Source organism: Podarcis melisellensis (genome assembly GCF_964234715.1).
Source record: "Podarcis melisellensis genome assembly, chromosome: 12".
Lineage (NCBI taxonomy): Eukaryota > Metazoa > Chordata > Lepidosauria > Squamata > Lacertidae > Podarcis > Podarcis melisellensis.
In genome coordinates, this window is record NC_138544.1 from 23,156,778 (window position 1) to 23,169,485 (window position 12,708).

General features: G+C 42.7%; 1 protein-coding gene across 4 annotated transcripts in view; it reads left to right on the forward strand.

Annotated features, from left to right (window-relative positions):
- Positions 1–12,708, forward strand: part of COLQ (collagen like tail subunit of asymmetric acetylcholinesterase) — a 47,654-nt gene that overhangs the window by 3,460 nt on the left and 31,486 nt on the right. For all 4 annotated transcript variants that reach the window (XR_014161997.1, XM_081883388.1, XM_081883389.1 and 1 more), the window contains exon 2: positions 9,778–9,908. Coding sequence is in view for 3 of the 4 variants with exons in the window: in XM_081883388.1 (XP_081739514.1) it covers positions 9,778–9,908 (131 nt within the window). In the remaining variant the exon portion in view is untranslated. The remainder of the gene's footprint in view (positions 1–9,777; positions 9,909–12,708) is intronic.

A 12,708-nucleotide genomic window follows, 5' to 3' on the forward strand; every position in this document is an offset into this window, starting at 1 on the left:
TTGGTGTTCATTCACAAAACTTGCGTGAATGCTGCAGCAGGCAAGAGACAGAAGAACTGCATTTCAAACTTTGGAGAAATGGGGATTTGTTGATGGTAAGGATGGACAACTCATAGCCCTGAGGTTGAACCCAGCTTCAAGATGTTTCCCACTCGGCCCCCAACATAAATCCAATTCCCAAATATCCCGCACATAGACATAGACAAATGGCTCTTTGCCATCTTCTCCTACTCACTGTGATCAGCAGGAGAGGTTCTTCCTCTTTATTATGTGACTCACCCAGTTTCTCCTGTGCAAGTGACACAGGGAAATTGGCTCTATTGCTCTGAGAAGAGAAGGTTCAACTTCACTGCCACATGTTAGGTGTGGTAATGCAACCTCCTATGCCTTAGGTGAAGTTAGGGCCACCTGTGTGCTAGCCATGAACCCTCCTGTTTCATTGCATATGGGTCACCAGAGTACCAAGGCAACGTGTGTGCTCTACAATGATGGCAGTGGCTCTCAGGGGTGATCATGTCAATGACTCTGGGCATCTCACTGTTCCACAAGAGACTCAACAGGAGGGCTAACCATGGTAGTTGTAGCAGCAGCGAGGAAGCAGTGAGATAGAGAAGTTTAACTCTTCCTGCCATACTCTTTCTCTACACGCACACACGTGTGCGCCCACACACACACACACACACAGAGAGAGAGAGAGACACATAATCTCATAGGTTGCTATCTGCATTTTAACGGATGCTCCCATTGTTTTCAGTAGAGGCTTCCCTTGAAATGCAAACGGTTAAAAGGTAAAGGACCCCTGGATGGTTACGTCCAGTCAAAGGCGACTAGGGTTGTGGCGCTCATCTTGCTTTCAGGCCGAGGGAGCCGCTGTTTGTCCACAGACAGCTTTCCGGGTCATGTGAGCAGCATGATTAAACCGCTTTGGCGCAATGGAACACCGTGACGGAAACCAGAGTGCATGGAAACGCCGTTTACCTTCCCACTGCAGCAGTACCTATTTATCTACTTGCACTGGCGTGCTTTTGAACTGCTAGGTTGGCAGGAGCTGGGACAGAGCAACGGAAGCTCACTCCGTCACAGGGATTCGAACCACTGACCTTCCGAACGGCAACTCCAAGAGGCTGTGGTTTAGACCACAGAGGTGATTTTTAGGGGAGGGTGAGAAAGAGTCCTGAGGCTGCTCAGATTTCCCTGCAGCTGTTATTTACATAAAAAAACCATGCACATTAATTGCAAACACACCATTATCATCTAGTTTTTGACCCTTGGTCGCTGGGTGAAGCCAGTGGTCCATCAGGCTTAACGCAATTCAAAATGTGGCTTCTGTTTTTAAAAAAGGAGTTGACGACCAATGCTCCGTGATTTATGTCACAACAGGTTTTTTGTTTTCCTATCATTGAATTTGGGGTAGACAGCAATCCTTTTGAGGCCTTTCAAAGTGTGTCAACTCATCTCATGGAGTGCAGAGAAGGATCATGGTGGCAGACCTTGTCTGGTGTCATGGTGGCAGGATAAGGCCAGCAGGCGCAATTCTGATTCTCTTCCATTTGTCAAGTTTTTCATAACATCTGAATTAGGATAATTATTGTTTTATGTGTATTTGGGCTTATCATCTGATAAATGTTTGATGTATTGTAGTAGATGTCACTCAGCAGGAGGGGAGACTCTGTTTATTTTAGTGTGATTTCTAGTATACTTTAATACTCACTTGTGTCTTTCATTGGCATGAGCCTGGAGTCCCAGATAATTATTTCTATCTGGCAACTAAAGGAAGCTTCCTTTTGGAAGACACTAGTTTGAACACTGCACTTGCCAAGGGTAAGCCTACGGTAAGACTCATCGTACGAAATGGCCACACCATTCCTGAATGATGACTTGTCTTTCCCATCGTTACAAAAATACTCTCAGCTATTTTCCAGATATAATTGAAAACCAGTGGCCTTAGGGGCCTTTTTATTATTGTCCCCTAATGTCTCCCCATGGCAACCTATGTCACAAACAAAGAGGCTTCGACCACGGCATGGCGGTAACTAAGTGATCAGAAGAAAACAATATGGGAGCAACCGAGTTGTTGCTTTGCTGGGATGTCACTGTAAAGAAGGGGTGTTTAGGTCTTGCTCTGGAAAAGAAATGTGCAAACTTGCAAAGTATAATTTCCCTACCTTTCACCCGACTCCACCTCTCTGGCAGGATATGGCCAGGCTGTTCCTGGAAATGATCCTCTCAGCTCCGGCAGACTGGATTTCTTGGTGCTGCTGAAGCATCGTTTTTAGAGGAAATGTTTCTGAGTGTTATATATTGCAAGATCAAACACATGACTGCAAGTCTGTGTTTCCACATGGTTATGTAGCAGTTAGCAACAGTTGGGAGCAAAACAACAGGTCCTGAGGTGTGAACATGCACAGACGAGCCTTTGAATATATTTTATCTGGGGGGCATCTCTTTCTAAAAATATAATCATTACGGTACTGTACCTTGATGGTTTCTTCTTATGCGTTATTTTTTAATCCTGTGGTACATGGTGCTATGATCCATGTTATCCTGTTATGTAAAATTATTACGAGAGATGCGATTGAGCAATTTAGGACATTTTGCACGGGGACAGGGGGCTTAACGTGGGCTGCCCAGGCTGAATGTCAAGAGGATTCGCCAGAACAGTGGTGAAGCAGCCATTTTTAAAATTTGGTTTAGGATTTTGAGGGACTGGACTGATTTTGAGGGACTGGACCAAAGCTGCCTGGCTGTGTACAGGCTGGTGGGGGTCATGTACTGCTAACTGCTGGTTTTTAAATACAATCAGGGTAGATAAAAATAAATGATTTTAAATATATATATATCTTTTTTATTATTTAAATAGAATTTTTAAAATAAAATTCTTTTGGAGGAAAAATATTTCTAAAGATAGTTTTCTATTTAAGTTACATTATAGTCCAAAGGCTATTCATCAGGAAATAAGGATTTGTTTTACGCTTTTCATGTGAACTCAAGCTCAGTCTAAGTTGTTTTTTTAATTGTTTGACATCAGTTTTTCATGTGTGCTAAAACTCAGTCTAAGTTTGTTTTTTTAATTGTTTAACCACATCAGTTAACAAACATGGATACACATGCTATAATGTTATAGTTTTAGTTCAATAAATTGTTTAAATTGTTATTAAGGAAATGATTGTTTTTCTCCTTCCAATGAAGTACAGCAGAAAAGTTGTCCAAATATAAACAGTTAACTTATTAAACCTCACAATAATTTCATAACTATCGGTCTGTGCATTTCTAATTGTATAACCAAATCAGTAATTTTTGATATAACTGTTAAAACTACTCTGGAAATTTATTATTCCAAAAATGAAACCTTCATCTGGTTGTAAATATTAAGGTTATACCAGCAAGAATGAGTCTTTCTGTGTAAAAAAATAAAAATTAAATCAAAGCTTACTGACTCATGATTTAAATCGTGATTTAAATTGATTTGATTTAAATCAAATCCACCCTGAATACAACCATACATGACAAAGATATCCCAAGTCTCTAGTGTGCTCTCTGTCAAGGAAATCTCACATTTGGAAGAGGCAGACTTTAAGGAGGAGTGGAAACCTTTGCTTGGATATTTAAAGAACTATTGCAAACATGTAAAAACGTGGGTAGTTTTAGAAAGGTAAGGGTGTGTTCACTGGGCTCTAAGATGGTAATGTTACCGGTAAGTTGTTGGATATTCCTGTTGCCTTTCCCCCTAGCTGCTCACATCAGCAGGGCTTCATTGGTACGAGATTCGTTTCTGTTTCTGTTCCCACCAGGGCACATTGACAGGGTGGGGATGTCTTTATGCCACACCTGATCAATGCGTGCTTGTGGCGTTGTCATCAATGCATGCTCACTGGTGTTGAGGCGAGTTGAGGCACTAGAGGGCAAGAGAATGTCCAGGTTTCTAATGGGAGGTAGGGATAGCATGTTGTTTGTTTTGGTACAATATGTGTATTTATGGAGAGGGAGAGGGAGGGAGAGGGAGAGGGAGAGGAGAGAGAGAGAGAGAGAGAGAGAGAGAGAGAGAGAGAGAGAGAGAGAGAGAGAGAGAACGGATGGATGGATGGATGGATGGATGGATGGACAATTTGCTATTACTTACTGGCTGCTGACTTGGCTGTCTCACTTTGTCTAGCAGTTTTGGCCTTGTCATAAAGGCCCTCAGGAAGGGTAGAGATGACCTCTTTCACTTTATCCTTTGTCCTTTTCACTTTGTCCTTTCCTTTCCTTTTTTTTTTTAAGCTGTTTATTTGAAAAACTATTTTTCAAGTATATTGATATACACTAGTGGCCAAAATTGTCCTTTACCTTTTTTTTAAAAAAAGCTATTTATTTGAAAACCAATTTCTCAAGTATATCGATATGCACTAGTGGCCAAAATTGTGGAAACTAAAGAAACTAATTGAGGTAACTAAAGAAACTTGTCAGTCAGAAGCAACCCAGCAATAAAACCCAATTAATAGAGGCAATAATTCAATCTTGGTTTCACATTATTACAGCTGCAGAACAAAACAAAAAACTTGGTTCACTCCATGAGAAGGCATCATTGTGGCATCTGAATATAGACTGCATTTTTAATCAAGACTTATATTGGCTTATATCTTGATCAGGTTCCTAAATTAAATGGGCTTAGATTTTCAAAGGTTTCATGCCAGGCAGAAAAAAACCTTGGCAAGAGGTTTTCTCCTAAGACAAGAGGGCCCCATTGATGGGAAATTACATATGCTGCCCCAAGGCTGAAAAAACACTATTAAGAATGGGTAAATAGTAAAATAATACCAATGTGCCTCCCAGTAAAATGAGCCATATCTTCTTCCTAAGGTTGAAAGGCCAAGAGCAAATGGTTTTGAAAAACAACTGGCTGGAGAAGGGGGGGAGTGTAAACAGGGGAAGAGACTTTTTCTTCACTTTTTATTTTGAGGCTGTAAACTGTTCCTTCCTTTTACTTTGAGGAGATTTATCCTTCTAAAAAGCTATATATGATAATGTATGAAATATATTAGCTTAAATATATTGGCTTAAATGTAATTATGCAAAGGATTTAAGAAATGCTAGATTCATAGAGTCATATTGCAATAGGAGACCAGAGGGGCAAATGAGCCTAGCCCCCCCTTGCCAGACAGGAGACGCCATCGAACACTTCTGATATATAGTTGTCAGGCATTTGTTTAAAAGACCCTCAAATGAAGGAGATCTTTCAATGTTGATGTGAACTCAAGATCCTTGACATCTGTTGAACATAAAAATGTAAGATTAAACATTTGTTTTAGAAGGCAATAGGGCAAGAGGTGAGCTGGTAATTAAGATTCCATGTAAGATATATTATTACTTATATGTCAAATATATAGCTCTTTGTCTCCCTTATAAGGATAGGAGGATATGGGTGTATCTTTTTGTGATTAGTTATAGCAATCAGCCAATAGGAAATCCAACCAGGCTGATTGAACAGAGGCAGCCCCAGGAGGAGCAAAGGGGGCTGGATTAAGGGAATATAAGTGCTGGCCATAATGGCAGGAGGCAGGCCAGAGCTTGGTAACCATATACCACTGAGCCTCTCATTTATTTGTCTGACAAATAAATTATTATTTTAATTTCTCTGTTGCTGCGTTGAATATTTCATTCCAGCTAAGCGTTAACCACAAGCAGGGTGCTACATTTTATGGTGCCTGCGACTCAAGCAGGGTGCTACATCATAAGGCCATAATTAAAGCTAAAGGTTACCCAGCTAAGTGTTAACTGACATGCTGAGAATTTTTGTATATCTCATTTCCCCCCCCCCTATGTGTTTCACGTTTCTTCTTTATGACTGCTGTTGTAATAAATTATGGCAAAAAGAAGCAGATGGCGCAACTCGTGACTGCCGTGGTAAAGTGTTCCGATGATGAGCGGCAAAACACCTGGATTATTGATTCTGTATCTTGTATATAGTAACTTGTGAGTCTGCTGTAGTTGGACCATAAAGAAGGCTGATCGCCGAAGGATTGATGTTTTTGAATTATGGTGCTGGAGGAGACTCTTGAGAGTCCCATGGACTGCAAGAAGATCAAACCCATCCATTCTGAAGGAAATCAGCCCTGAGTGCTCACTGGAAGGACAGATCCTGAAGCTGAGGCTCCAATACTTTGGCCACCTCATGAGAAGAGAAGACTCCCTGGAAAAGACCCTGATGTTGGGAAAGATGGAGGGCACAAGGAGAAGGGGACGACAGAGGACGAGATGGTTGGACAGTGTTCTCAAAGCTACCAGCATGAGTTTGACCAAACTGCGGGAGGCAGTGGAAGACAGGAGTGCCTGGCGTGCTCTGGTCCATGGGGTCACAAAGAGTCGGACACGACTAAACGACTAAACAACAACAACAAGTAACCAAGTTACTAGTGAGCAGCATTTTGTTCCTGTTCATCCATTCAGCTTGCAACCAGATACTTCCAGAAAGTCTGTATATCTTCTGCAATATTCAACAGGAAACACACTTTTCCCAAAAGGTTTCCACAGTTTTGGCCACTGGTGTAATATTGCAGATAATACTGTAAGAGCTGCACTGTAGCTGCTACAGCAAAGTTGCCCTGCAATGGACCCCATTCACCCATAGGCCCATCCAGCAAGAAAAGACCATTGTTCTGCACAGTGCCAGATTTACGTACAACTAAACAAGCTATAGCTTAGGGCCCTCCCATCAGAATGTAAAAAAATACAAAAATGTAAAGGACAAAAAAACTGGATGTACATTTCCAAAATATAAGATAAAAAAAATGAAATAAACCCTACATACAGCAACAGTGGGACGCGGGTGGCGCTGTGGGTAAAACCTCAGCGCCTAGGACTTGCCGATCACATGGTCGAATCCGTTGCTCGGTTCCAGCGCCTGCCCACCTAGCAGTTCAAAAGCACCCCCGAGTGTAAGTAGACCCGCTGCTCGCCAGATGCAGCTTGTCACGCTGGCCACGTGACCCGGAAGTGTCTTCGGACAGCGCTGGCTCCCAGCCTATAGAGTGAGATGAGCGCACAACCCTAGAGTCTGTCAAGACTGGCCCGTACGGGCAGGGGTACCTTTACCTTTACCTTTACAGCAACAGTGTCTTGTGTTGTGTATGGACCTATTAGGTCCATAAATTAAAAGGTAAAGGGACCCCTGACCATTAGGTCCAGTCATGACTGACGCTGGGGTTGCGGCACTCATCTTGCTTTACTGGCCGAGGGAACCGGTGGCCAGCATGACTAAGCCGCTTCTGGCGAACCAGAGCAGCACACGGAAACGCCATTTACCTTCCCGCTGGAACGGTACCTATTTATCTACTTGCACTTTGACGTGCTTTCGAACTGCTAGGTTGGCAGGAGCAGGGACCGAGCAACAGGAGCTCACCCCATCGCAGGGATTCGAACCGCCGACCTTCTGATTGGCAAGTCCTAGGCTCTGTGTTTTAACCCACAGGTCCATAAATTACCATATAGCATATATTCAACACAAAAAGACAGTGACAATTTGTTATGGACAAAGGACAGCTGGACATATAAAGGACCCCATTACCTTCAGTAGCTTAGGGCCTCATCAAACCTGGTTCTGCATAGTCTGTGAGAGAACAGTAGGGCAGCATCTGAGATAAAGGCAGCATTTCTTGTCAGGGAACTCCTGGAATTGATACTGAGCCATAGGAAAGCACAGATGCTACTGAGTACATGATCATAGCAGTTATATTATACGTTGGCCTTTTAATAGCAGTTACTCATTTGTCTTGTGACTGCACTGAATTTCAGCTTGGAAAGGTTGCCGGGGTTTCTCTGAACAGGTGGAAGAGTTGAAACGATTTTTCAGTGATGCTTTATTGCCACAGGCTCACCGAAACTGCAGCTCTGCACAGAGGCCAAAAATGCTGGTCCTACATACTGGCTACAATTGAAAACAACAACAAGTGGGCCTGGGTAGTAGGCATGCATGACAAAACCATAACCCATTTCTTTTCAAAAGTGTGTGTGCAATCTGTCGCTATTTTGTGGGAGGGATTCAAGTGTACAATGGAATTCTGAGTTTAAGCAAATAAAGTGGATTTTGAAGCACTCAGTTGCTTTGGCACAACAAAGTCTCCTTATCTCCCCACCGTATCCCCATACTTTTTGTGGTTAGTAAAGTGATGGAGGGACGCGGGTGGCGCTATGGGTAAAACCTCAGTGCCTAGGACTTGCCGATTGTATGGTCGGCGGTTCGAATCCCCGCAATGGGGTGAGCTCCCGTCGTTCGGTCCCAACTCCTGCCCACCTAGCAGTTCAGAAACACTCTTAAGTGCAAGTAGATAAATAGGGACTGCTTTATAGTGGGAAGGTAAACGGTGTTTCTGTGTGCTGTGCTGGTGCCGGCTCGCCAGCTGCAGTTTCGTCACACTGGCCACGTGACCCGGAAGTGTCTTCAGATGGCGCCGGCTCACAGCCTCTAGAGCGAGATGAGCACGCAACCCTAGAGTCGGACATGACTGGCCAGTACGGGCAGGGGTACCTTTACCTTTACCTTAAAGTGGTGGAAGTATGCATGAAAAAGCGTGGGATGAATGCAGAAAGATGTATAAATACTACACAAGCAAATCAAGGTGGATTCAGAATGAATGGTCATCATTGTATAACCTCCCTACAAACATATCAGAACAAATACTTGGTAAAGATTAAATATTATCTAACCCACATGTAAACTTTGTGGAAGCGATTCAGGATGAATAATGAATAACAGGTTGTCTGGAGATGCCCTTAGTAACTCTGATCTGTATTGATGACAGCGCTGTTGCTATTAAGAAGCATTAAAAAAACACATACCATCATAGCAAATATTCCAGAAGTGTTGTAATTCATTTAATCTATGTTTTGCCTTTCTGTATAAAATATATTCCAGGGGGCTTCCAAGAAACACAATTGAAACAAGTAAACAATACTAAGCAACAATGTAAAACAACAAGAGGAATTTCACAAAATGTGGGCGATTGCCAATGTTTGTCATACTCACAGTTGACCCATTTAATCGACAAGCTTATGTTGATTTCAGGGGTCTGCTCTGAGTGTGACTTTGTTGGAGATCACCTATTATCATTTTAGGCAAAGAGACAGCAAGCTGGGGCAAAACTGTTTATGCTTCCTGTCTGGAGGTCAGCAATGACAGGGTCAAGATTAGGGTCCTGTGGATCTCAGAAACGGCGCAGCAAGACTTGGCTGTAGCAGAGAGGGCGCCATTTGCGTTCAGGGCTTGCCGATCAGAAAGTTGGTGCTTCGAATCCCCGCCACGGGGTGAGCTCCCATTGCTCTGTCCCAGCTCCTGCCAACCTAGCAATTCCACAGCAAACCAGTGCAAGTAGATAAATAGGTACTGCTGTGGTGGGGAGGTAAACGGTATTTTCATGCCCTCTGGCACTCATCACCGTCCTCCATGCACCAGCAGCAGTTTAGTCATGCTGGCCACATGACCCAGAAAGCCGTCTGTGGACAAACGCTGGCTCCTTCGGCCTGAAAACGAGTTGAGCGCTGCAACCCCATAATCCCCTTTGACTAGACTTATCTGTCCAGGGGTCCTTTACCTTTTACCTTTTCAGGTAGCAAAATATTGTGGACTGTCACTGGAGGATTTCTTAGCTGCCATAGTTGGCAAAACCTTGAGTGCTGGGAGTGCATTTCTGTGACGCAAACATGCTGAATTTTATTGTGCTCGAGCCGCTTTTTTCATTATTTAAAGAATTGTAATTAATACTTAGCCCGTAATTAATAGACAAGTATTTTCCCCCCCAACAGCCTTCCCTTGCTTGAACCAGAAGAAGCAGGTTAATAACAACAGAGGGTGCTCGTTTCTTGCCCTCCCTCCTCCTCCTCCACCGCCACCGCCATTATTTCCTCCACCACACTTCAGGCAGGGATGGAATTCTGTAAGTATGGCTTCAAGTTTTTATTTCTTGTAAGCACAGCTTATCCTTCCTTAGCAGTTCCAAGATACTGCCCTGCCACAGAAAGTGTTACATAACTCTTGGTGACCAGAGATGTAATGTATCAGAGGTGCAAAATGGTCTGGGCACATCTGGAATTCTGAGAGAAAACATGGATAACATCCCCACTGGCTGCCTTCACCACCACCCCACCCCAGACAACTAGAACATGGGTAGGCAAACTTAGGCCCAGGGGCCGGATCCAGCCCAATCGCCTTCTAAATCCGGTCTGCGGGCGGTCCGTGAATCAGCGTGTTTTTACATGAGTAGAATGTGTCCTTTTATGTAAAATGCATCTCTGGTTTATTTGTGAAGCCTGCCTGGTGTTTTTACATGAGTAGAATGTGTGCTTTTATTTAAAATGCATCTCTGGGTTATTTGTGGGGCATAGGAATTCGTTCAAATATTTTTTTTCAAAATATAGTCCCGCCCCCACAAGGTCTGAGGGACAGTGGACCGGCCCCCTGCTGAAAAAGTTTGCTGACCCCTGAACTAATAAGACAAAGTGTGTTCACACATGCACAGAAAACAGAGAGAGAAAGATACTTTGCTTTTCCATGGAGTGGGCAAAATGGATCCTCTTTAACTGATATGATTTTACACAGGGTGCTCAAAAAATATGATGCGATTTAAGCTTACATATGTAAATTTCACAACAAAATCTATAGATCCAGTGCTTGCCAGCACCTCCAAAAACATGAATCCAAGGCACGGATACTTATGGATGTTGTTGATTTTTACATACCTAAATGTTGTTGATTTTTACAACAGAACCAACTAAAAATCCACCAAACACATCTGTAGGCAACGACATGACCTTGGATGGTATTTTGAGGTGATGCAGTTTTCCAGGCAAGCCATGTTTACAAAAATTTATATATTAGTGAAAATTATGCATAAAATGAATATTTTAGTGAAAATAATGAAAGTGCATTATATGAGGGTAAAGTGCTTGCAAACAAAATGTGTATAATAGTCAAAGCTGCATATAGACATGTGTTTATTGGAGAAATTCATACTAAAATACAGATGAATGTTTATGAGGATTTTCAAAAAGAAATTTTGCAGATTGCTACAGAAATGTGAAGAGCCAGCTTTAAGATTGGAAAACTGAGGGAACTGAAATAACCAAAGTTGATAGGTCCTTCTCCCCTTAGCCAGGCTTCTTGTTTCACACTAATGCTGTACTTACACCACTGGTGCTAATGCCCTATCATCACCCAGTGAGTGTCATTATCAATCAATCAATCAATCAATTTATTGTACCCTACCCACTCTGGGCGTCTTCCAACATAATATAAAAGAATGCAACATAACATCAAATATTAAAAGCTTCCCAAAACAGGGCTGCCTTTGGATGTCATAGAATAATTCATCTCTTTGACATCTATATATAGATACAAGGTGCAGGTTTGAGGGTCAGAGGTGGGTCAAAAAATATGCTTCATGTCATGAGTACATGTGTACATGTAGCTGCCATATATTATAAAAGCTTCTTGTGATTTCTCAGGCTTCCTACATTCGTAACCCTACCTTCCCTCAACTTTCAGTACATGGTCCATAAAAGTTTGACCTAACATACCTAACATGTCACACAACATAGCATTTGTGTTGGTCGTTAGGCTTCTAATGTATAAGGGAGGGATGACATAGACTCAAATTCTGTTGGCACATGGATCTCCAATTATTGGAATACCAAGGTGACCCTGTTTCTTGACAAAATGTTCTGTGAGACAGTTCAGCTCCTGATATATTTTGCACGGTTGCCTATTGGAATTTCCCCCACTCCCTTTTAATACCTCTAGAGCCGCAAACCTGTTGTGTAATTTCCTGGCAGTCACTTGGCATTGACAAAGAATTGTACAAAATCAATCTCTCTCCCTTTTATACCACTTACTCAATCAGTCACTCTTGCTGTAACTGCTAGGTCGAAATTTAGAGCGTACATATTGGGAAGAAGTCCAGTAAATGAAGTAATGCCATTCTTGGTAAAATCTGTATAAAGAAGCTGAGAATTTCAAGTCAGACAGCATCATTGAACTTTGTGCCAAGGGTACATAATGTGAAATAAAGCAAATTAAGATGCAACTCAAAAGCTGGCTGCCAAGGGTTTTTGAATGTGGCTGTGGAGTACATGCCATTGCTGGAGTGGAGAGGGAGGTGAAAGTCTGGGTTTGGCCACTGAGACCATATAACACCGGTCCTGAAAGACCTACATTGGCTTCCAGTGCGTTGCTGAGCACAATTCAAAGTGTTGGCGCTGACCTTAAAAGCGTAAACTGCCTCAGCCCAGGATACCTGAAGGAGCGTCTCCAACCCCCATCGTTCTGCCTGGATGCTGAGGTCCAGCTCCGAGGTCCTTCTGGTGGTTCCCTCACTGCGAAAAGTGAAGCTACAGGGAATCAAGCAGAGGGCCTTCTCAGCAGTGGCGCCCACCCTGTGGAACGCCCTCCCATCAGATGTCAAGGAAATAAACAAATATCTGACTTTTAGAAGACATCTGAAGGCAACCCTGTTTAGGGAAGTTTTTAATGTTTGATGTTTTATAATGTTTTTAATATTCTGTTGGGAGCCTCCCAGAGTGGCTTGGGAAACCCAGCCAGATGGTTGGTGGTATAAATAAATAAATTATTGTGTGTATATACAGTGGTACCTTGGGTTAAGTACTTAATTCATTCCAGAGGTCCGTTCTTAACCTGAAACTGTTCTTAACCTGAAGCACCACTTTAGCTAATGGGGCCTT